Source organism: Crocuta crocuta, unplaced genomic scaffold, assembly GCF_008692635.1.
Source record: "Crocuta crocuta isolate KB4526 unplaced genomic scaffold, BGI_CrCroc_1.0 scaffold439, whole genome shotgun sequence".
Classification (NCBI taxonomy): Eukaryota; Metazoa; Chordata; class Mammalia; order Carnivora; family Hyaenidae; genus Crocuta; species Crocuta crocuta.
In genome coordinates this window covers 997,997-1,024,653 of record NW_027532838.1, presented here as the reverse complement: position 1 = coordinate 1,024,653, position 26,657 = coordinate 997,997, and the positions used below count along the sequence as shown (strand labels likewise).

The following is a 26,657-nucleotide window of genomic DNA, read 5'->3' as shown; positions in this document are numbered from 1 at the left end:
GTGGAAAAATAATATATATATAATTTATAAAATTTTAATAATATTTAGAAAAGTTTTATAATTTACAAGTTAGGTGAAAATGAAACACACACTAATATACCATTTTTCTCCCTCTATTCCTCAGGGTAATCGGACAGTATATTGAATCTGATATCCTACTGAAACTCCTTATAATGAGCACATACTATTGCCTATCGCTATTCATCTGGACCTATATGTTTCATGCAGTTGATGCTACCCCATTAGGAGAAAAAGCAAGTAGTGATTTACTGGGCAAAAGGGTTGTGGATCTGACAAAAGATGACAGTAAAATGTTACATCGTACCAAGCGTGGCTGGATGTGGAATCAGTTCTTCTTGTTGGAAGAGTACACAGGTACAGACACACAATATGTTGGCAAGGTAAGAATTTCTATGTGATAAATCTAGAAGCTGAAAATGATAGCAATTTATTTACTTTATACAGCAACTTCATGTATTATTAATAATTATATTACAATATTTGACTATGATGTGCAGAAGGCATAATATTGTGAATGTTTTCAGTAGGGTAGCATGGGGAATGTGATTTATTCAGGTAGCTAAATGTAGGTCAGTGTCCATAGGATTATTAATCAGCCAAATATGATTAAATTTTATGGATGTGCATCTGAAATGTTTCAAAAACTTTCTTTGAAATTTAATTTAAAGTGTTGGATAAAGAATAACTTAGTGTGCTATGTAAGGCAACACAGAATGCAATTAGAGTACACTCAAAATATATTGGTGTCTACTAATAAACAATTTATCATAATTAAGAATAGTCTGCTATGTATGAGCAGTAAATAAGTATAAATTCTTCTATCTAGATGGTCTGTTTCTTAATATCAGTCAAACTGAACTATTTCCTGCCTGTAATCCAGACCAAAGGGCTCAAGAAGGAGAAAGAAAACAGAAGCAGAAAGAAGGCAGTGCCTTCAGGAAGGTTAAAACCATCCTAGCAGCAATAGGTGCCCATTAGCAGTCTGAAACAAATGGCAAAGGAGAAGATGTAACTCTCCTTCTCGTATTCAACTTTGAGGAAACAGATTCATAACCTTTCTCTTCCTCTTTTCTGTCTTCCTCAAAATAGATGACATGATCTTTCCAACATCCAGAATTTTCTATTTATCTATTATCGACCAATCTCACTCCTACCATTTGACATGCAAAACAAATCCTTTGTTCTTTGGATTATCCCAGATATGTGCCTAATGCTGCGATACTTTGAAATTCTAAGAATAAAACAAAATAAACAATGATGAATACTAACATTGCTCATATATCACATACTTTTTTTTCTTGATTTTTTCTTGATTTTCCAACACACGATACTAAAAGTAATTGTGATGGTCTCAGTATTTTTTTTTCTTACTGGCGATACAAGGCAGATAAGATAGAAAGAGCCAAAAATAAAAATGCAAAAAGTACTTGATATCACAAAGTCATGCCTACATTGCTTTTAAACCAGAAGTACATTTATTCTGTGAAACTGCCAAAATCTTTATCTAATTTTTCATTTTGTGTGTGTGTGTGTGTGTGACAGTATATTTTTTCAAACACGACTTCTTTTATCAGAAGCCTATTATTTCCTCTTCTTTTGATATCTCTCTCCCCTTCTTCCATAGGTCACACTCATTTTGCCCCATATAGTTCAGTTGCTGATTCTTTTCTTCCCTCTTTTTCTCCTCAGGTTAGTCATAGGGCATCCCCCAGCATCCCTCATTTAACATCACTTCTCACACTATAGTTAATAACTAACATCAGGATATTTCAAGTTCAACTGACAAATGTTTGTGTCTAAGGACTTGAAATTGCCTTATGATTCTTTTTCTAAGGCAGTGTATAAAGGGCACATTCAGTTCATGAGGTCTTACATAGAGGGTTTCATCCTTGGAGACTCACAGATGCAGAAGAATAGCTACAGATAAAAGAGATGCTCAATTGTAAGGCAATCAAGGCTCCACTACAAGCATTTATTTTTAGCTGTAAACAAAAATGCTTCCTTCTAAAAATTATGTGTGCATTGATTAACAGACACCATTACTGCACCGATGTTTTAAAATATACACTATGCTTTAGATCTTTTTGTACCATCCTGCTTATTTTTAATTAGTTCAGTAATCTGTCAAAAAATAGTTACTAAAATGTGTGCATAGTTTTATTTAATTAGTTTTCACAAAATATTTGATCACTTGTCTTTGGACAATAACCTGCTTTTTAGCCATACACAAGTTAAGGTGTTCAATTCTTTTCTGCCTATTTATCCTTGACAACCAGATTAGGAGCCAAAAGTGGAAAACCCATTATAATAATCAGAATTTTTATTAAATGAAGATAAGCAAATCAAAAGTTTAGGTCAACTATTTTTATATTATATTTGGAAAGCAACATATTTTTGAAAGAGAAATTTCAACAAAATAAAAATTGCATTTTGAAAAAAAATATAATTTTGGGGCGCCTGGGTGGCTCAGTCAGTTGAGCGTCTGACTTTGGCTCAGGTTATGATCTCACAGTTCATGGGTTCGAGCCCTGTGTTGGGCTCAGAGCCTGGAGCCTGCTTCTGATTCTTGTGTCCCTCTCTCTCTGCCCCTCCCCTGCTGATGATCTGTCTCTCTCTGTCTCTCAAAAATAAATAAATGTTAAAAATAGTTTAAAAAAAGAAAAAAATGATTTCTCTTTTTGTAATAGGGCCTTGTTTTAGATATACCATGCACCATATGTGGAGTTCACTATAAAAGTAGGCTTCCAACTACTTTTTGCTTTTCATTAGCTACTTGAGGGTCTATGAACTCGGAACCAATTTTCTTGGCTTTTGACATTATTATTCATTTGCATATGCAGAGCCTAGCTAGGCCTTTACACCTCAACTTGGTCACAAACATGAGTGCTTAACTTTTTGAACATCAAACAGATTCTTTTTGACTACACTGTTATGTTTACCTCTTCTTCTAGGATCCACTGCCTTGGCAATGCCCATGTGATGTAAAGGCCCACCATATTTACCATGCACCATGATTCAAAAAGAATACGTAGCCTCTAATAGAAAGAGAGTTTCATGTTTTTTCTTAGTTTTCCAGAGGCTTGGCATTGCAGACAATATTAAGACCTATTATAATTTACAGGAAATATAAAATTGTAAAAGTTGGAAGGATATATAATCATTGGATGAAAAATTTAGGGTTTGATCCTGAACTTAAAGGAAGAGGTTTTAAAACAAATATGAAAATGGTAGCCATAAAATGTAATGAAATATACTTTTACATGCACATAAAGATGTAACTTACAAGGGTCAGTACTGACTGTGCAATTTAGTAGTCAGATACAACTTAGAAGTTAACTAAACTTTCCAAACCTCAAATTCTTGTTAGGTTACCTTGTTATTAAGATTTCTTTAACTCTAAAATTCTGATGTTTTCTAGGATTGTGGATGGGACTCTATTTGTGTGCAAGAAGAGTTAGTAAAAATTTAATAAAATTTACATGTGGATAAATCCAAGGATGTGGGATTGCATATGGCATGATATGCATGTGAAACACTGTGGGCGTGTGCATGCACACACACACACACAATAGCTTAGTAGGATACAGTTAGACTACTACTGTCAAAGGCTCAGAATTCCATGCTGAGTTGTTTTTTTATATACAGCATGAATTCCATCCTGAGTTGTTTTTTTTTTATATACAGCATGGAGACTTGAACCCTGTTAAAAGCTTTTGTACTAGTTCATTATTGGCCGAGCAGAAGTCTGGGATTTTCAGTTTGCTTTCATTGTCAGGATGGACTGGAGGAGCAAGAAAATGAATCAAAAATAGCATTTTTATGAGGAAAAATAAGGGGATATTTCTGTATGTAATTTTGGATTTTTGCAATAAGGACAGAAAAGTGAGGAGTGTTAAAATTAAGAGTAGTTTGTGTATGTTAACTATACTGGATTTAAAATTAAAAAATAAATTTAAAAAATACAATTAAAAGTATTTTTTTGTTTTCCACAATAATGCAATCTGAAATGTGGTTGCTCATTTATCAGACGTTTATTAATTCTGTTTTCTGTAATGAGGGAAATTTTTGGTTCTTAAGAGGATTACGAAGTTATGACAATTGCCATGTAGCTTCCCTATAATTTAAATGTGGCTGAATTACTTAAGCAAAAGAGTAATACTGCTAAAGATAAGAAATTAAATAAATTTAACAAGAAGTATAGGAAAGGCTCCTACTATTCTGTTAGAGAAACTTCACATGCACTTGCTTTCTTACATATTAGATCTAGATACTGAGGAATCCCTAGTTGTCATGGATTAATACTTAATAGATCGATCATATGCCTATTATTGAGGATTTATATTTAATCTCTGATTACTAAAACATATTTATTACTTGGAGACATACCAAACTTACAAGTGTCGTGTTTATTCCTTCTGATGGAAAACATTGGTATTCATAAAATAATTGAAATATCAGCTAAACTGACCATTACATTTTAATTCAAAGCATTTGCTTTGCTCAGAGCAGTCAACACCATGCCGTGGAAGTGGTTATAACTAGTCATCATTTAAATACAATATATTCTTACAGAGTTAGCTCTATATTTTTTAGGTTTTAATTCAAAACCTTTTACTAGACCATAGCTGAAATTACCATGAGTATAATCATAGAATCTCGGAATGGAAGGGGATTTTAACATTTTTCAAGCCCTTAGTTACAACTGGATACTAATGATTTACCTGTTACTAAAACAATGGAAAACACAGGTACCAACTGGAAAATGGATGGGAGTGTGGTTTATATTTGACTGAGTAATGAAACGGTAGGATGACTCTCCTTTACACTTACAGATATTGACATTTGTACTAAATATTGATATTCCCCCAAAGCATACATAAAATAATGTACTTGGATAGGCAATTTTCTCATAGGCTTTCAGAAAATGGCACTTTGATGTGTACACAAACAGAAATAAAGTCTCGAAATTCCTGAAGGATGTTTGATAAATTTTTATAGTATATTATAGTGTTTTTCAGCATCTAAATAAATTATCTCTGTAAAGCTTTACTATGGTGCAGTACATGTAGCAGCTGTTTCAGATTTATGGGCACATTGCATCCCAAAATTCTCTTTATAGGTTAGTTGCTTAAAACTAAAAACACATGAGAAAAATATTAAGCATTAAGCCTAGGTTCTCTGGACAGTCTACAATGGCTTATTTTACACTGAGATCTCTAAAACTTGGCTTTTATACTAGAATGCTACTATTTAATTCTTACTGTCAAGTCCCACATTGCTAGCGCTATATCACCCCTTCCCTGCACCACTGCATTAGCACACTTAATAGACTTTTTACTTGACTTCATTATTTTTTTTTAATTCTGAAAAACCTACTACACATTGTTTCCTGAATGATACCAACCTCTCGGCCAAAATATCTGTAGAAAAGTTCAGTTAAGTAGAATTTAAAGTATTTGATATCATTTTACATTCCAGCCCTTGTTCTATGTCCGCCCACCATACAGCTTTAGTTCTAGACAAAGTGAAACCTTTCCTCTTTCATACGCTTCACTTCTATTTTATCAAGGTCACAGCCCCTTTTACAGGGAGTATCTAACCCTCTTTTTGATAATTTCATCTCTTCTCCTTGTTTTAAGTCCTATCTCAAGTTCATCCTCTACGTAAAGCCCATCGCCATTCTCCTCGGCTAGAGTTCCCATCAAAATTTAACAACATATCAAAATCTTATTCAAGGCATAATTTAAATTATTCTGGTCTAATATTTTACCATCTAGAATCTGTGACCTTTGGGCTTTCAATCTGTGTTTGATTTAATTTTTTTCTTTTCCAAAATGTTTGACATAATGTATTTATTTACTCAGTTAATATTTAATTGCTATCTCAATAGATCCCTATTAAGCATTTATTACTCTAGATCCTGAGAGATTGGCACTTTGATATACAGAAACAGCAGAGAAGGTTTAAAATAAATATAACGCATTTTTTTTCTGACACATTTTGCAACAAAGTCGATTCCTTTCCTGTGTTTCCATTATCCTTGAGGCTCCTAATTGCAACTGAGACCCTCTCATTTTAGAGTCATTTGCATTCCAATATAAACTCTTTGTCCTGAATACAGGTAATACAAACAGGCATAAAGAATTGAAAGGTAAGATTAAACAAATTCTGACTGATTAAAGAAATATAATTACTTCTAGAAAAATTTACGTTTAAAATTTAAACTTTTTTCCCCTCTGGAATATAGTAACTGCTAAACCATTCAGTAATATTAGAGTATGGTAGAAAATGTTTATTTTATTAGTATGATGACATCTTCCACCAATTTCAGTGCTTTTGAACTATTTCTAATATTTTAACATTCTCTTTCTCTGTTGACAAACTTACAAAGATCACATCCATGCTTGCATATTCATCAGTGTTTAAAAAAAAAAACAAAGTAATAAACTTAAAAACTAGTAGCAGAATCTCTAGGAAAGTCTAGAGGTACGATTGTGAAAAAATGTTTAAGGACAAGCATCATCTATTATTATTTTAATAAATATTATTTGTGTTCCTTATAACAGACTAGGCCCATAAAATTAAAAATTAATGAAAAAGAATATCAAAGATAACTATAATCACAGTATGAAGATAAGGTTAAGTGTTTACATATTTCTGCTTATGTTCAGTTATATATTTTAGCACTGTTGAATTCATATCCTTATATATATTTTAATTTGTCTTTCTCAGCTAATTCTGTGTTTCTGCATGTTGTTAAAATTTCAGTATTTGTCATATCATATATAATTTTTAATTACATTAAATTTATATTTTTTCTGAAATTTCTATTTAGATTGGTTTATACACACACACACACATTTCTGTGATGAAAATCTGCTACTTAATAACTTTTAGTGTATTTTAGATTACACTTACTAGATTATTACTGAAAGGGGAATTCCAAGAGTCAAAGATATGAATGGATTTTGAAGCTCTGGGTATGCATTAGTCCACTACATTTCAGAAAAATTTATGACACTTATCTTTCAGAAATATGCCAACATAAGGCATTAGTGTGCTGGATATTTATTTGTAAAGTTATGACTATGTTAACGTGGATCTTCACTCTGTGTATTATTATTCAATTAGTTTTAGAAACTGAACACCTACAATGCAGGGCACCAAGACTGAATTCTAAAACTAAGAGTTAGTAAGATGTACTGGTCTCTATCTTAGAAATATATAGAAAGAATTTATTGTAAGTAGAACAGTCTCTATCTATAATAAGCAAAATGCTATTATTGCTTGCCTGTTGGAGAAAGACCTGATAGAAGTCTCAATTTAGATGAAGGATAATATTTTTCCTTATCCAATAGATTGAATTCCTAATAACTAAAGTCTACTGAGAGTAATTTAGCACTAGAATCATCCTCCAAGTTAACAATGTGCGCATGTTTGTTTATTTGTTAATTTAGGACTGCCATATTTCCCTATTCCCATGAACACAGACTTTTTTTTAAACCAGATTTTCACAAAATATTTAAACTTTGCTTGTGCAAACTTTCTGTAATTTGTCCACAGTAAATTCTAATAACTCATACAAATAGTCTTTTGGTGGCATTGTTCATAGAAAAGGAGTTAGGACGATATTATAAAAGATTGTCAGCCTTTTTTGCACTGACTTAATAAAGTAAATGAGGCCACTCTAGATATGCCATTGAATATACATTTAGTGGAATTCCCTCAGTAAGTATCCTGTTTCATAGTCAGAAATTTTAGGGATGCTATTACAATAAATCATCATACTGAGGACTATACACTAACAGACAGAGGCACAAAAATGAGTTCAAGATCAATGAGTAAGTGGCTTGGCAAATCTGAGGAAAAAGGCCTTTTCTTCTTCCTACAATGGGAAGGGATATATTTATATGTGGCCATTTTGTGAAAGTTTCAGCTTCTTTAATGGTTTCTATAACAAAAGCTTTTCTTGAAAAATTAAAACATTCTCCCACAGTTTATGTTCTATTGATCTTACTCTATAAATACAATAAGATCCATGTTATTGTATATTAATGGTTTTAGAAAAAAATGCAATTTAGAAACCATTTTGGTAAATGTGTCTTCTATACTTAAAAAGAATTATTGCATACTTACTGGGTACAGTATTCTGCAATCTTATATAAACTTGATGATAGTATTATTCAGTTCTCTATGGTTAAAAGGTCTGTGTCTCCTTATTCCAATTCTTACTGTGAGAAGAACATTAAAAGCTCCATATTTTAATTTCTCTCTTTACTTCTGTCAAATATTCTTTATTTATCCTTATGCAATTATTGTACGCATGACCAATTATGTCTTATGTTTCTGATTAATTGGTGCTCTATTATTATGAATATCACCTGTATCTTTGATAATACTGCTTGCTTGAAGCTTACTTTCCCTGATATAAACTTTGCCACTCGAATTCATTTATAATAATATTTGTCCGGTTGATTACTTATATCATTTTGCTTTCAGCCGTTCTGTACAATTCTATATAAAACAAAGCTTTTGTAATCATACCGGAAGTGGTTTGTGCTTTTCTATCCAATCTGACAATCTTTAATATTTAATCAGTGTTAAGTCCACTCATTGATATAATTGGCTCTAAGTGTATCATTTTCTTGTTCCATTTATTCTTTCTGCCTTAGTTTTCACTTTCCTACCATATTTTGGGTCAATTGAGTGTTTTTTTAAGTATCTAAATTTGGTCTTTATAATTCATCCTTAACCTACTATATAAATTAAATAAATATTATATATTTTAACATGCAATGTAATCATCTTACTGCAGTGTGATTTTATCCTCTATATGATTTTATTCTATATTTGTCAAATATTTTCTCTTTGTATATATTATAAACTGTACCGTGTGTTGCTAATAAGCATTTCACTATTTATTAAAAAACCTAAAAAGAAAATACAATGATATGTTATGTTTATGTTACATTATGTTATGTTATATTTACTTATATAGTTACCATTTCTAGTCAGTGCTTTTTATTCTTTGATATTGATCTGAATTTCTGTGTGCTTTCATCTCCTTTCAACCTGAAGATTTCCTTTAACATTAATTGTAGTTTGTATCTGATGAAAACAATTTTTTTGTTTTTTTGAAACTGAAAATATCATTACTTCACAAGTGATAAATGGATAAAGGAGATGTGGTAGATACATACAACGGAATATTATTTAGCCATCAAAAAGAATGAAATTTTGCCATTTCCAACAACATCCATCCATGGATGGAGCTAGAGTGTATTGTGCTAAGTGAAACAAGTCAGTCAGGGAAAGACAAATACCATATGACTTCAGTCATATATGGAACCTAAGAAACCAAACAGATGAACGTAACGGAAGGTAAAAAAGGGAAATGAACCATAAGAGATTCATAACTATAGAGAACAAACTGAAGGATGTTGGAGGGGAGGTGTGTGACATGGGTGATAGGTATTAAGGAGGGCACTTGTGATGAGCACTGGATATTATATGTAAGTGATGACTCACTAAATTCTCCTGAAACCAATATTACACTAGATGTTAACTAACTAGAATTTAAATAAAACCTTGAAACAAAGAGAAAGAAAAATATGTTTTTTACTTTTTTTAAGCTTATTTATTTTGAGAGAGAGAAAGAGACAGAGGGCAAGCAGGGGATGGGAAGAGAGAGAGGATGAGAGAATTCCAAGCAGGCTCCTCACTATCAGCAAGGAGTCCAACATGGGGCTTGATCTCATGAACCTTGAGATCATGACCTGAGGTGAAATCAAGAGATGGATGCTTAACCAACTGAACTTCCCAGGCACCCCTAAAAATAAAATGATTTTAATTGAATATAGATATATACAGATTGACCTGATAGGTTTTTTTTTCTTTTTAGTATTTAAAATTTTTGCTACATTGAATTATGGATTTCATTACTTTTGGTAGTAATATATGTATTTCATGTCTATTTGTCTCTGGTTGCTTTTTAAAAATTTTTTAATGTTTTATTTATTTCTGAGAGAGAGAGAAAGAGAGAGAGTATGACCAGGGGAAGGTCAGAGAGAGAGGGAGACACATTATCTGAAACAGGCTCCAGGTTCTGAGCTAGCTGTCAGCACAGAGCCTGAGGCAGGGCTCGACCCACAAACCGTGAGATCATGACCTGAGCTGAAGTTGGTCACTTAACTGACTGAGCCACCCAGGCACCTCTCTCTCTGGTTGCTTTTAAGGGTCTGTGTTCTCAGCTCTCTGACAGTCTATTTGAACAGGGGTTGAACTTTGATACCTAGAGGAGTTTTGTTTAACCTGTTTGGGATTCACTGGCCTTATTAGCCAGTGGGTCCTTTTTCATTACATGCTTTTTTGTATTTTTATGTCCTGATCGCTCTTTTTTGGAGGGGGAGAACCCCAAATACAAGTTTATTAGTGCACTCCACATTGTTCCACTCATCATTGGGACTGTGTTATGTATTTTTTTTTTAAATATTTTTATTTATTTCTAGGAGAAAGAGAGACAGAGTGAGCAGGGGAGGGTCAGAGCCAGAGGGAGATACAGACTCTGAAATAGGCTCCAGGCTCTGAGCTGGCAGTCAGCACAGTGCTCGATACGGGGCTCGAACCCACGAACCACGAGATCATGACCCAAGCGAAAGTCAGACGCTTAATCGACTAAGCCACCCAGGCGCCCCTGTGTTATGTATTTTTATGTCTGTGTCAAAATATTTTTATATCAACGACTTAAATGGATAATTTATTTTTAGTGTCATCAAATATATTGTTTATTTTGTTTCTGTGTCCAAACCAGTGTTACACATTTTTATTACAGAAGTTATAATTTCCATTTCTAGGTTTCCTTTTCTGTTTGCTTTTTCATATAATTTATGAAATCCCTTATATTATTATGCTCATTATTTTAGTATGCCATAAACTTCCTTTAATATACTTATGATAGCTATTTTTAAATTTATCTTTGTCTGATAAATTTATCACCTGAGTCTTATTTTTGTATATTTATATCGACTATTCTGTTTTGCTATATTTTTCTGCTTTTTAAATTTCTACAAGATTATATTATATACTGGGTAACATATTGTGGAGATTCTGGATTTTGTTTTCTTCCTCTGAAGATTGTTGAGTTTTGTCCCCAAAGGAAGTGAAATTATGGGATTCTACTTTGATTCTATGTAGGCTTTTAGAATTTTCAGGGCAGACTATTTTGTTTATTCTGTTAGCCCTGTAGTACAACCCTAAATCTTAGCACATCTTCCTGGCTCCTAAGTTATCACTTTTCAGCTGTTTTATTGGAAATCTCAAAGTGTTCACCAAACACATTTACCTACAAGGAGCTTTAATCTTAAATTCTTCATTCCTAGTATCTGGAATGACTAAACTCTCTGCTTAGTGATTAATCTTCAGACTATTCCTTTACTCTGGATTCCTTGGAGTCTTAGTCTATACATGGTCAGTTTAGGAGTCAGTATCAAGGTTTAGGGCTTTCTCTTCTGTGGCTTTCTCTCTTCCTGGATTTCTTCTCTCAATTTTTAGCCATGATAATGTCCCTGAATCATGACCTCTGATTCTTCATTATAAAGACAGCTGATTTCTGCTTGAACTCTGTCTTCTTCATGATACATGAAATGTGGTATACTTGCAAGAAAAAAAGGGGTTAATGTGGAAATTACTTTATTCCCTATTTGCTAGTAAGCCTTCCAATTTTTGCTCCTGATTCTTATCTACTACCTTTATAAAGTGTTTGGTTTTTTTTTTTAACTAATTTGTAAAGAATTCATTATTTCAACAAGAGCATTGTTCCCAAACAAGCTATGTTCCATGATTGGAATCAGAACTCCAATGTATTATTGCTTTCTTAAAAATTGTTTCCTTTAAATAAATATCTTATGATTGAATGTATGTAAAAACTGAAGCCCTGTAAGACAAAGTCAGTGCTGAAAATATAATTTAGAGCATAAGGATTAAAAATTATTTTATTCTGGGGCACCTGGGTAGCTCAGTCAGTTAAGTGTACAACTTTTGTTTCAGCTCAGGTAATGATCAAATTGTTTGTGAGATGGAGCATGCATTGGGCTCTGTGAAGATAGCATAGAACCTGCTTGGGATTCTCTCTCTCTCTTTCTGCCTCTGCTTCTCTCTCTCTCTCTCCCTCTCTCTCTCTCTCTCTCAAAATAAATAAGTAAACATTATAAAAAAGAAAACATATTTTATTTCATTTTTTTTCTTGAATAATTTTTCTTTTCCACAGCATAGGAGGAACTGAAGAAAGACCTTGGCACTTTTATAAAAGGCCCTAAGGATCTAAGGATATCACATAATAAATATTAAAATTCTTCTGTAAATAACTATTTTCAGATTTTAAATTGAAATAGTATTGTCAATATGTTAAGAGAGATAGTTGAAGAAGCAAATTGCTTGAAGAGAATATTGTCATTAAATAATATTAAGAAATTAGGTATTATTAAGTCATAACACTATACAGGAATAAAGGCAGTGACTAGGCAGAAGTAAGAATTTGGATGTAACTGTTCTTTATAGCCACCAGTTTTTCGGGGTATGTTGTTTCTTTATCTGTCAACCACAGTTGAAATTCAGTCGCTATACTGAATAAGTTAAAAGATAATAAATCTTAGGGGAAAAACACAATATTTTCCAGTAATTATGTTGATGAATATTTCAAAAACATATTTTTTAAGTTCTTACTTGCTTAGAAAATCAATCTTTGTAGTCACTATAGTATATTTCATTTTAATAATAATCAATAAAAATGCAACATTCAATATTTTTAAAGACCCAGAATACTAACTTACAGACAAAAGCTTTAAATTTACCAATCTGTGAAAAAAAAGTTTTATTGACTTTCCTATGCTTACTTCAATAAAGCATGTTTTAAACTGTCAAAAAATCTTCACTTCAAGTAAGTGAAGTTATTTTGTATATATATGAAAAAATAAAACTATCTTGGTCAAACCACAGACTAAAAAGTATTTGTTTAAACATGTTATGAAGTCAATTTTCTAATATAGAACAGAAACATAAACTATATTCTGTTTGTCCCCAAACATGTCATTAAATATATTGATTTTTTAAGTAAATTTAATTTCTAATTAATCATTAGCTAAATTTAGCAAACATTTTTCACATAAATGAATATATATATTACTTCAAAATTAATATGAACAAAGAAATGGTGAAATTTTATTATAAAATGGATATTACGAATACAATGAAAATGAAATATCATAAATGCAAAGTTATGTCATATTTACCAAAAAGTTCATTATAATAACTTCTCTAAAGTAAGTCAGGAAACTTCAATATCTTCAAATTATTTACATCTGAGGTACTAGACAATTTTCATTTTTCTTCTTACTGGTTCTATTAGTCTAATATTACCAAAGAACTTGCTTTGTTGGTGATAAATTGGATGATTACATTGAAAGTTAAAGTGCTTGACCATCGCTAGCCAAGAGAAGAAAGATAAGGTTATAAATGAGAAGGATAGACATACTTTTTAGACATTGCTTAGGCCTTATTCCACAAAGTGCTTTGTCTGGTTAGTGTTTATGCGAAGAATACACAAAAAAATGCTTTAGTTAAAAAGCTATTTATTTATTTATTTATTTATTTATTGGTGTATCCCCAATTGTTTATTTTTGCTTCTATTTTCCTTGCCTGAACAGAAGTATACATAAATATATTGCTAAGGCCAAAGGTCAAGTATTTACTGGCTGGTGCTGTTTATGGTTTCAAGTCTCACATTTAGGTTTTAATCTATTTCGAGTTTATTTTTGTGTATGATGTAAGAAAGTGGCCCAGTTTCATTCTTTTGCATGTAGCTTGTCAGTTTTCCCAATACCATTTATTGAAAAAAACTGTTTTTTCCCCATTGTATTATTTTGGTCTCCTTTGTCATAGAATAATTGACCATTTAAGCATGGATTTATTTCTTGGCTCTCTATCCTGTACTACTGATCTGTATGTCTGTTTTTGTGCCAGTATCATACTGTTATGATTCCTATAGCTTTTTATATATCTTGAAACCTGAGATTGTGATACCTCCAGCTTTGTTCTTTCTGAAGATTGCTTCGGCTATTTGAAGGCTTTGGTGGTTCCATACAAATTTTAAGATTATTTATTCTAATTGTGTGAAAAATGCTATTGGTATTTTTAGAGGGATTGTATTGAATTGTAGATTGCTTTGGGTAGTATGGACATCTTAATAATATCCATTCTTCTAATTTGTGAGTATGGTATATCATATTTGTGTTATCATCAATTTCTTTCAATGGTATCTTAGTTTTCAGAATATAGGTTTTTCACTTCTTTGGTTAAATTTATTTTTAGGTATTTTATTCTTTTTGGTGCAGTTGTAGGTAGGATCATTTGTAAACATTTTTTCTCTCTAATACTTTGTTATATTGTGTATTGAAATGTAACGGATTTATCTATATTGATTTTGTATCCTGAAATGTTACTGAATTCATTTATTAGTTCTAAAAGTATCCATTGATGGATGAATGGATAGAGAAGATGTGGTCTACATATACAATGGGATATTATTCAACAATAAAAAAAAAGAAATCTTGTCATTTGCGGAAACATGGATTGAACTACATGGTATTATGCTAAGTGAAATAAGTCAGAGAAAGACAAATACCATATTAATTCACTTACATGTGAAATCTAAAAAAGCAAAACAAATGAACAGGCTCTTAATACAGAGGGGAAGTGGGAAGGAATGGGCAAAATAGTTGAAAGCAGTTAAGAGGTACAGTTTTCCAGTTATAAAATGAAATAAATGGATCCATGGAGATGAAATATACAGCATAGGGAATATAGTCAACAGTACTATAATAATTTTGTATGGTGACAGATGGTGACTACACTTATGGTGAGTATTGAGTAATGTATAGAGTTGTCAAATCATGTCATAACCTGAAACCAATATGACATTGTACGTCAACTATACTTCAATAATATTTTTTTAAATATACTGAAACTATGTGACATTCAAAGTTCCATTTAGTTCAGAACAGTGATAGAGTGATTCTTTGACTATGAGAATTGATAACATTTAGAATTAATTTCATAGAGATTTTTAAAAATTTTTTTCAATGTTTTATTTATTTCTGAGAGAGAGAGAGAGGCAGCATGAGCAGGGAGGGTCAGAGAGAGAGGGAGACATAGAATCTGAAACAGGCTCCAGACTCTGAGCTAGCTGTCAGCACAGAGGCCGATATGGGGCTCCAAACCAACAACGGTGAGATCATGACCTGAGCCAAAGTCGGATGGTTAACCGACTGAGCCACGCAGGCGCCCCCATAGAGATTATTTTTTGATGATTTCTTAAGAAGCTTTAGAGAAATTGAAAGAAAGTCGATGAAGCATAAACACAGACTTAAAAATAACTCTTAGAGATGCCAGGAAATTGGTGTTACATATTTGCCCCTCAACTTTTGCCTGCTAATTTACTCTCTTGCCTTGGGTCACTTAGCCATTATCTCTGTGTCCTTTGATATTCTCTTTAAGTTCTAAGTAAAGGGCAGTAATATAAAATGTGACGATGTGGGATGAGAGTGTAAAAAGTGCAGTTAGAAAATTGTAAATAATTTTAAAACTAGAGTTGATCAATAATAAAATGGTCTTGGGGAGCCGGGGTGGCTCAGTCAGTTAAGCATCTGACTTCAGCTCAGGTCATGATCTCACAGTTTGTGGGTCTGAGCCCCACATCGGGCTCCGTGCTGACAGCTATCTCAGATCCTGGAGGCTGCTTCAGATTCTGTACCTCCCTCTCTCTCTCTGACCGTCCCCTGCTCACTCTCTCTCTCTCCCTCGCTCTCTCTCTCTCAGAAATAAATAAAAAACCCATTACTTTTTTTTAAATAATGTAAAAATTTTTTAAAAATAATAAAATGGTCTCCTTTGTAAAATCGTAACACCTTTTCTCTTAAAGTGTGCAAAGAGAGGATAAGTGTACACAGATAGTGGAGAATTTATAGATGATGAAGAAAGTAAAGAAGAAAATATAACCCCCAAACTCACTGATAACTATAGTTATGATGAGATAAATTTTTTCGGTATTCTTTTTTGTCATAAAATTTGTATGTAGTAAATATCTGCAAAGTACAAATGGTGTTCTATGTGTGTACCTAATTTTTTTTTTTTTTAAGAGAGGCAGAGACTGAGGGAGAGAGAGAATCCCAAGCAGGCTCTATGATGTAGCATGGAGCCCAATGTGTGGCTTCATCTCACAAACTGTGAGATCATGACCTGACTGATATCAAAAGTTGGAAGCTTAACTGACTGAGCCACTTAGGCACCCCAGCTGTGTACCTAACTAAGATTAATGTGTGAGCATATTTTGATGTCCCACAGTGATTTTCCAGAAATAGTTTTCAATTGCTATGTAATATTGTGTCAAACAAAAACAACATTATGAAGAACCCCTTTACAAATAACAATATAGTGACTGGAAACATAAATATTTCTGGAACAACAGATAAAAATTTTAATGAATGCCTGTGTTTGTGTGGGTGTGTGTTGCTAACTTGGTTAGTTTAAGATGTATATACACAAACTGAAGTATGCACATCTTGCTTGTACAGCTCAATGAGATTTTATATTTCTATTTGCCGATGTTAATATGACCAAGATTACAATATAAAAAATTTTTGGCATCCTTGGGGCGCCTGGGTGGCTTAGCCGGTTAAGCGTCCGACTTTTGCTTAGGTCATGATCTCGCGGTTCGTGGATTCGAGCCCCGCGTCGGGCTCTGTGCTGACTGCCAGCTCAGAGCCCGGAGCCTGTTTCAGAACCTGTGTCTCCCTCTCTCTCTGACCCTCTCCTGTTCACGCTGTCTATCTCTCTCTCTCCTAGAAATAAATAAAAATTAAAAAAAAAAAATTTGGGCATCCAAGAAGACACCCTCTCATTTACCCTTCCTAATCAATGCCCTCCCAGAGGTTAGCACTTTGCTGACCCAAATGCCTATTTATAAGTTTACAAATAGTTGAATTTTATATTCATGGGATTACACAGTATGTCTGGCTTCTATATTTTAATTTTATATGGCTAACCTCATCCATGACATTATATGTAGAATTAATTTTTAATGGCTTTACTGTATGCCATTGTTTCAATATATGCCACAATTAACATCTCTATTCTACTGATAAATGATTGATGTGTTTCTAACTGGACATTATTATATCTAAAAAATGCTATAAGACTCTTACATATTTTTATCATTACATGTGGATTTATTTCCTTTTGGTATATTTTAAGAGTAGGATTGCTGAATCATAGAGTGGTCATAGATTTATCTTTAGCAGATACTCATGAAGTATTTTCAAAGAGTTGTATCAACTGAACACTCTCTCCAGGAATTTGTGAGTGTTCCATTTACTCCATATATTTATTAATGCTTTTATTGCTATTACCTTTGCCTTGCCATTTTATAAAGGTTTTTATACGTACAAGTCATCTTTTGAGAGATATTGAAATTTTCTTCTAATTTCACCTTACTTCTTCATGATCATCATAGTGTCTTTTAATGAAGACAGTTTCTCACTTTTAGTTCAGTTCAATATACCAATCTCTTCCTTTGAGGCTATTAATTTTGGTGTGCTATGATTGAATTATCATTAGGATAATATCTTTTGCTTTTTTCTGGACACTTCATTGCTTTATGTACCAAGTTTATGTTTATAAGCCAATTTAAATTCATTATGGACCACATGTAAAGTAGATCAAAGAGTGCACACGGACCTAGATTTGCTAAAGTATTATTTTTGTAAAGATAATTTCTATATCTAATTCCAGTGGCCACTTTTTGTGTAATTCATGTGGCTGTTTGTGTGTGCATGTGTTTGTTAATCTTTTTGTTTGTCTTTATGTTAATATCAAAGTTTGGTAATTGTCAAAGCATTATTGTTTTAGTTTTTAATATAACCATTTAAGTCCCTCAACTGTGTTCCTCTTTAAGATTACTGTGGCTTTTGAGGTCTTCTTCATTTTCAAAAACTTTAAAAAATTAGTTTGTCAAATTCCACTAGTCTCAGGAACTATTTTGGATTTAAGAGACTAAAATGACACACCTATTTTAGGAAAGGTGTCACCTTGGATTGAATCTTGGATTTTGGTAGCATATTATCATAAATTCATTACTAGAACAATTGGTATATGTGAAGATGGACCTTTATTTAAATGTTAAATTTCTTTAATTTTATAATTATTACCATGATTATATTTAAAAAAATCTTCTTGTCCTGAAATATTCATTTGGAGGTATAAATTGGTAAGATGTCTATAAATCGATAAAGGCAATTTTTTATTTTAATTTTTTTAACATTTATTTATTTTTGAGAGACAGAGAGTGTGAGTGAGGGAGGGGCAGAGAGAGAGAGGAAGACACAGAATCTGAAGCAGGCTCAGGCTCTGAGCTGTCAGCACTGAGCCCGACACGGGGCTGGAATTCACAGACTGCAAGATCATGACCTGAACCTAAGTTGGACGCTTAATTGACTGAGCCATTCAGGCACCCCATAAAGGCAATTTCATTTCATATACTACATGCCATACTAGATATGACAGATATCATATGCCTACAGAAATATCTGAATGAACAAGAAAAAGATGAATAGGCAAAATGATTGAATAGTTATTTCACAAAGATAATACCCAAATGGCCAATAAGTATATATATGTGTGTGTGTGTGTGTGTGTGTGTAATTACGTGTTCAGCTCATTAGGAAATGCAGATTTAAACCACTCAAACACCAGAATGACTAATAGTAAATAGAAAATTCCAAGGGGAGGAGACGGTATGAACAAACTGAAGCTCTCACAGATTCAGGATGAACTACAAATGCTAGGAACATTGAAGGACACTTATTTGGAAAAATACAATATGCTTTGATGTTAGAAGACTCAAAAATACTCTAAAGATTTAAGTACCATCCCATTGATACCTTATGTATTTCTTTTAACTTTATTTTGAGATAATTTTAAACGTTGAGAGGGCCACTCAAATTGTTTAAAAGAACTTCCATACACCATTCAGTGAGGTTTACCAATTATCAATATTTTGTCAATTTGTTTTATCACTCTCCTTGTACAGATTTCCTATTATGGAGGACTTATTTCAATATTGTCATTACTTTCAGTACTTGTCCATTCAGAAGAATTGAAGTACTTGCAATGCACACTAACTTGGAGATGATTGAAATTTAATTTCGATTAAATTCATGTTTAATTTCAAATATGTTCAGTTTCTCAGCCTCCATGCTTACATTTTCTACTAAGTTTCCTGGATTGGGATCTTGAGTACATGAAGTTTATACATCAGTTTGGAAATGTTAGCAGAGACATGGGGGGCTCTACTCTCTGTGATCCTCCCTAAGATTGTATTCTCCAATTTCTAGCCACTCTGGTAAACCCACACTCTTACCACTGTCTTCTCAGCCAGATAATACTGCTTCTCTCTTTTTAGACTCTAAATATATTGTCACTAACCCCATAACTGGAAAACGCTCAGGGGAAAAGTCTCTTAATAGCATAGGCCACAAAAGGCATAACTCAAGGTGTATCCTTTGCAGTACTTCTTCTTTTGATTGGTCATCAGTTTTGTCCATCTGCCTGCATATCTATTTGTTTTGATCATGTTTTATGATTATTCTCATTGGGTATATTTGTCCAATGCAGCTAAATACCAAGATTGCTTTTGAGAAACACGTGATAATGTGAAGGTAGGGCTCATGGGCCACTAAGGATTGTAATATTAAGATCAAAATATTTGTACAAAGTGCCTAAAACAAATAGGATATACTTATTATTTTTGTTTCTTGTTTCATCACATTAGGTAGAACTTTCAGAGAGTTTTTTTTTTTTTTGTCATAGGTGATAGTGTAAATTGATTCCTTACTGTGATAAGTCACTCTAAAGGATAAGTTGTTGGTACTTTGGGGTTTTCTAGCATAAAATATCATGGTTCACTGCTTCCTTCCTGGCAAAAAACTCAGATCTTTCAATGAACATCTGCATTGGCCATTTGTAAACATTTTCTATTCATTTCTTGTCTGGACCAGCAAGTCCATTTTAGAGTTATATCTGCTCTTCTCATCACCATGTGGTGGTGCCCTGTGAGACTGGTGATTAGTGCCCCTTCTTTCCAGGGCAATTTTCAACACCTCCACTGATTCCATCAGTAAGAGTGTGGAGACAAGAGGTCAGGTGTTACTAACTAGCCTTCATTTCTGGAACTATCTAATCTTTCATACTACTAAATATATAATAGAACTATGTAAAATAAATACCAACATCACCATTATGTTTTTACCAAATTTTATAAAAATGTATCCAATATATCTTTTCAGATTGGTTTATTCTTTGAAGCTATAGATTTTTTTCTTCTAGTTTAGTGTCTGGCACATATTAACATTTAATTCAATGTTGATTTTAACCCAGGTTTTTAAGCATGGGATCGTGATATTATTATCACTGTTGTTATCCCTGCACTCATTAAGGACAAGGCACTGTTAAACTAAACAAGCAGATATTTTCCAAAACCATTGAACTGTTTTAGAGGAGTTTTGCAAAGGGGAAAAATTATATATCATGCTTATTTATTTATTTGTCTTCAAAAGTACAAAAATCATCATTTGCTCACTAAATATGGCCTTACCATGAAGACATGATTTTAATAAAATGAAACAGAAGAAAAAATAAATTAAGTTTTAAAATATATTGGGTAAGATAATAAGAAAAAATTGAGCCATATATTTTAAAAAGTTTTAAATGTTAATTTATTTTTGAGAGAGAGACAGAGCGTGAGTAGGGAAGGAGCAGAGAGAGAGGGAGATACAGAATCTGAAATAGGCTCCTGGCTCTGAGCTAGCTGTCAGCATAGAGCCCGACACAGGACTCAAATTCACAAATCGTAAGATCATGACCTGAGTCAAAATCGGACGTTTAACAGACTGAGCCACCCAGGTGCCCCCAAAATTGAGCCATATTAAATACTATAAACATTAGATATTATTTTGTTGATCTTTTAATGTATTTTAAATTGTAAAAATGCATTATTTTGGACCTTAAAATCAATGACATATTAAAAATGCAGATCACAATATAAGAGAAAGAAAATTAATTCAAAGAAATATTAACAGATGTTCCTTAAGTAGAGAGACAGACACTCAAATTGGTGAAACTTCTTGTTACAATCACTTGAAAAGGTTCAGTCTTGAAGAGGTTGAAATTGATGGATAATATTCTATAATTATATGCTTGTGATCAATTTAAATTCAGTCTCTACTGGATATCAATAGTTAATATGGCTTGCACTGCTAATCTTCAAGGAGCTTTTTTCAGTAAAATAATAGTTGCCATAAAAGTAGTTGCAAGTTGCAAGTTAAAGAACAAAAGCAAATGATCTATTTATGCACATACTTCGCATAACATTTTACAGGTTACAGACGATGGTTGCTTAGGTTTTCCAAATTATTAAACCATTAACTGAAGCCATAGTATAGAGGTAATAAAAAAGCACATTAACAATCAATTTAAAGCCCCTCTCCTGATCAGGTATCATTTCAAAGTTGGATAAAAGTATAAGGTTACTATTTCCTAGCTGCAGTCAGTAATCCTAAAATTAAAACTCATCATTCTCACTCCTTAGTTTCTTGCTCCTGCCTGCCCCCCTGCAACTAAAGTGAAAAACCAAAAGACATTTTTAAATGTTTGGCCATATGATGTGAGTCCTGATAAAGATGTTTTTAATATTTAGTGTGACATGACCACGGGAAAGTGTCTAATGTACAAAATATATTCAAGAAAGACAAATCCATTCCTCTTTTGTGATTGATCTGGTGCCATTAGTTTATCTCCCAAACGTATAAATATGGTGAAGTAGTTTCTCAGTGTCTCTTGTCAGGATTCTTATATTAAATCTTTAACTGGTCCTATTCCTTCTGATTTTTGTTTTGTCTTTCAAATTACTTTTATATACTCTGTGAGAGTACTTTTTCTAAATTATGTTATCCTCTTTGAACATCTTTAATGGCTCTTGCCTAGGGAAAATGCTCAAATGTGTTGAGATTACTGTTATTTTAAAAACCTTTAAGAATAGGGCATTCACTATTCTTCATAGCACAATCACACCAGACTTAATTTCCATTTAATCCCCACATCTCCACAGTTTATTTATACCTTCTATTCTATTCTCTGCATATTAAATCCTGTTCAAATTTAAAAGGTCTACTTTTGATATCATTCTTATGAACTGTTTATCCGTCTGCCAGCCAGCAGTTGCTAATTTCCCTGTCCTTTAACACTATATTTTATAGTATTTTATATCTTCTTATCACACAGCTGTATGTAATATGTGTATGTGTGCACCCACACATTCACATGAGTGTGTGTGCTTGCGTATGTTAAGTGATTTTTGTGAGGCTCTGAAAAGAAAAATTACTTAATCCTTCTAAATTCCAATGCCCCAGTCCAGTGCCTGCATGCACGCATGCACGTGCACACACACCCCCCCACACACACACATTTGTTAGAGAAATAAGAACAGCTTTCTTTGTAAAGACACTAAACTTCTTGAGCAAATATCCTAAGGAGAATCCTGTTGTCAAAGTGCTTTTCAGCCATGTAGTCGATTCTAGCAACATATACAAATAATAACTTGCATGAAAACGATTCATTCTAAATTCTCTTCTTTTTGACTTGCAGGTCTTACATTTAATAAATTTTGTGCAGTGAGGGCACAATGGATAATACCATTTAAGTTGTTCCTACTGAACAGGTATTTCTCTAAAGTTGGAATGAAATAGTGAGAGTGGTAATACATTGCTGTAGTTAGCACTCCCCAGAGTATAATAATTGCCTCTTGAAAATGATGTGTTCGAGGCAATAACCTTCATTTGTATTCTATGAGATATAATATGACCAATGAGTGAATCCTAATTTTCTCTCATGTCATTTCACTCCTGGTAATATGTGCTTCATCTTGACCATTTTCATGGTGAATAATGCTGGAATCATATAGTACACATTCTCTTTTCTGACTTTCTGGTCAAGGCTAGAAATAGAGGCTCCCATTTTAGCTTTGCATAAAGCTGAAAAGAAGCAGAGTTTGCATTTATGTCAAAAGGAACTTCATAGAATAAAAGGTAGCTGAAATGTGTGAATTGTGATAAGAATAGCCTCTTCTATGTCGGAAGCGTTTCTGAGGTTTTTACTGCTAACATTCCTTTCCCCGCTATGGATCAGAAAATTTAAAGGAAATGAAAGTTTATGTTGGTATTCAATTTGAATTATATGTAAAAATCTCAGGACCATTTTTATTACATTCACACTAGACATTTGAATCGCTGTAGGACCTGCAACATTTATGAGAAAAAAATCATCTTATTTACATGTATACAGGTATAGAAGACAAGGTCAAATTTGCCAAATGAGGTTTTTATCAAATAAATAAGGTCTAGTCTATGTAAATATATGGAAAGAAAATTCAGTGAAGGCAGAGAAATGAAGGTTCTGATTACTAATGCAAAAACTTCATGATGTACTCAATTATTCTATACTACTTCTTTGGAGCTGCAATGATTTAGTTATTTTCTATGTTTATTTTAGATTAATAAGCCTGGTAAGTGTGATGTATCTTGAAAAACAAAGGTTGATCTTAAATATCAAAGCAATACAATACTGGGAAAACCATTTACATGAATATGGAACCACATGCATCATGTGTATGTATATATTAATTTAATGAGGTTTGTTTCTCATTGCAGGTTAAGTGAGTTGTTAGAAAAAAAACAGTCAATTGATAAGAATTATTTTTTGCTGTTAAAACAGTGAGCTTCATAATAATTTCTCATAAGCTATTTGAAAAAGTTTAATTGATTAGTAAAAAATATAATTTAAGGTCAATAGCTTTAATTTAAATTGTATGTATTATCAAGAAAAAGACAATGACTACTTAGTTTTGTGACATTTCCATAAAAAGAAAACCTGACATCTTTTGAATTATAAGAATTCAAAATTTACCACTATAGTTTGTTTTGAAGAAACTTTGAAACTCATCAGACTTACTTTGAAAAAGTGTATAAATATACAAGTTTATATATAATTTCTTTTTCAATCTACCAGTGAAATCAGCAGACCAAGAAAAATAAAAATCTAGGATTCTTGATGTCAGAAATAAAACAAGGGAAAGAGAATTAATAGAAATGATAAGTGTAGATACCAAGCAAAGGAAATTTTGAATCTTTAAAGTATCAATACAATCTAATTAAACTCTCTCACTATATATTGATATATGCTAGTTTGAGGCATTATACTAGGACATTTCAGATTTACAGTGAATGTTTATAAGAATCAGAGAATCCAATAGTAATGGGAGTAAGAATATATATACAAAGAAAAAGCTATTTTTCACACTAACTTACTACACTGATATCTCAAAACTTTGAAATAATTATCATTCTGAAAACCCTTTTCTGGCCAATTAACATTAGAACAGTTTCTCCACCCACAAAAACAAAAATAATATCAAAACAATAGTGAAATGTTCATCTCCAATGAGCCTAGAAAAAGTGAAAAAGCTTGATATTTGGCAAGGGATTTTGAGGTACCTTTTAGCTATAAGTATCCAAAACTGGCAAAAAAATAAAACAATAGTTAATAGTTGATGCAGCAACTTCCTCACTAGAAATTTGTCCAGTGAATATATTCTTAGGAATATATGAAGCTATATGGACAAGAATATTCATTAAACCTTGTTATAATAACCAATGACAACAACAAAGGATCCAAACTAAATATCCACTCATTGAAGGTTATTTAAACAGGAATAAATAATACCTTCACTGTGGAAAATGAGTGCATGAAACTATATAAAATGATATGAGAAGTTCTCTGAGATAAATTCGTAAAACAAACAAAAAATCGTGAGATTTTAGGTTTAAGGAGGATAAAAAATCAGTTAATAGATGTATACATAGATATCTGATGTATATAGACTGTGTTTCTGGTCAACGAAGGGAAGAAATATGAGATCTTTATGTTTAATTTGGGTTATATACTTGTATAGTGTATTTATATATAATTTGGTTTCTATAATTGTATAGTAGCTTAATTATTTATCATCTTTATGTATTGCTTTTATAGTAAGACAAAGTACTCATACTTCTATCTAATTTGTGTGACATGAAAATCAGTTTAGACTTTGTCCCATCACTCTCTTTAAATTCTAGGGCACTAATTTTTCCCAGAAGTTAGACTCTCGACCATATTGAAATGGTTACTGTCTTCAGAACATCCCATCTCTTTGGTTTGCCATCTCCTTAATGTAATACCTATTTATCTATCAAAACTCATCTCTTAAACCATCAATTCCAGAAAATATGCCCTCAAATATTCCCAGGTTTCTTCTCTTTCCTGAACATACTTCTATATAGGCTCTAATAATATAGAAATACCATTTTGTATTTCTTTTGTTTGAATCCCTGACATTCTACTAAAATGTAAACCCGTTAGCTTAATGTTATTTTTATCTCTTAGATATAATGTATTGAGTAGCTGATGGTTCACAGTGGATCTATAAAATGAAAAGTGAAATAAAGACCATAAAAACTAAAAACCAAAGTTTTATTTATTTTAATTTTTTAAAAGTCTATTTTTGATAGACAGAGAGAGACAGTGCGAGTAGGGGAGGGGAAGAGAGAGAGGGAGACACAGAATCAGAAGCAGGCTCCAGTGTGGGTCTCTAACTGGGGAACGTTGAGATCATTACCAACTGAGGTTGGACAGTCAGTCAACCAACTGAACCACCCAGGTGCCCACAAACTAGAATTTTAAACATACGGTTGTCACTTAAAACAGGATGTGCATACCTCTCACTATTTCTCCCTAAAGGAATGTAAGCTCCAGTTAGCAGGCATTTTCACTTGTGTTCGTTGCCGTATTCACAGTACCTAAAAAAGTGCCTGGAATATATTTTCATACTAAACAAATGAGGACGTTAATAAGTACTTATTATTAAGTACTTATAGGAAACTTAAATAACTTTAAGGATTTGAATTTATAATCAATTTAAATATGAATATAGTTTTAATTTCCAGAAAAACAATCCAACAGAACTTGGTTTCGAATCTTATGAGTAAGGCGACTCCTTTCGAGAAACTTCTCAGGTAAGTATGGTGTTTGATGACACTGATGGAAATTCAATTACCAGGACGACACATATAGGGAAAGAAGACAGGAAGAAAAAAAAACCATAAGAAAAGAGACACCAGAAGAGGACTCCAAGACAAACACTAAGGAATGCATACATTTTCAGAGCCAGAAAAGGCTAGTTATTCCAGCAAGAGTCAGAAAACTACAGACAGAGGCAAGCTCTGAGAGAACTAGAAAAATTCAACATTGCAAAGCAATAATAATTTGCAATAATTATATAATAAATGATGTCACAATGATGTACTTATTTAACTGGGCCAAAAGAAATACTGGGTTTGTTAACTGTAAAGAACATTTCAATTTTGTAGGTAGAAGCCAACTTGTGAAGAACTCTCTGGGGAACGTCAGTAGAGTAAGTGGAGAAAGTTAGTAGAGGCTCT

The 26,657-nt window shown here is 32.6% G+C and overlaps 1 protein-coding gene across 4 annotated transcripts in view; it reads left to right on the top strand.

The window, feature by feature from the left end:
• Positions 1-173: 173 nt before the first annotated feature.
• The window catches only part of CDH9 (cadherin 9), a 94,494-nt gene continuing 68,010 nt past the window's right edge, over positions 174-26,657 (top strand). For 2 of the 4 annotated variants that reach the window (XM_077745331.1, XM_077745330.1), the window contains exon 1: positions 174-401. In XM_077745331.1, coding sequence (XP_077601457.1) covers positions 174-401 — 228 coding nt within the window. The remainder of the gene's footprint in view (positions 402-26,657) is intronic. The other 2 variants (XM_077745332.1, XM_077745333.1) reach the window with 2 other exon arrangements.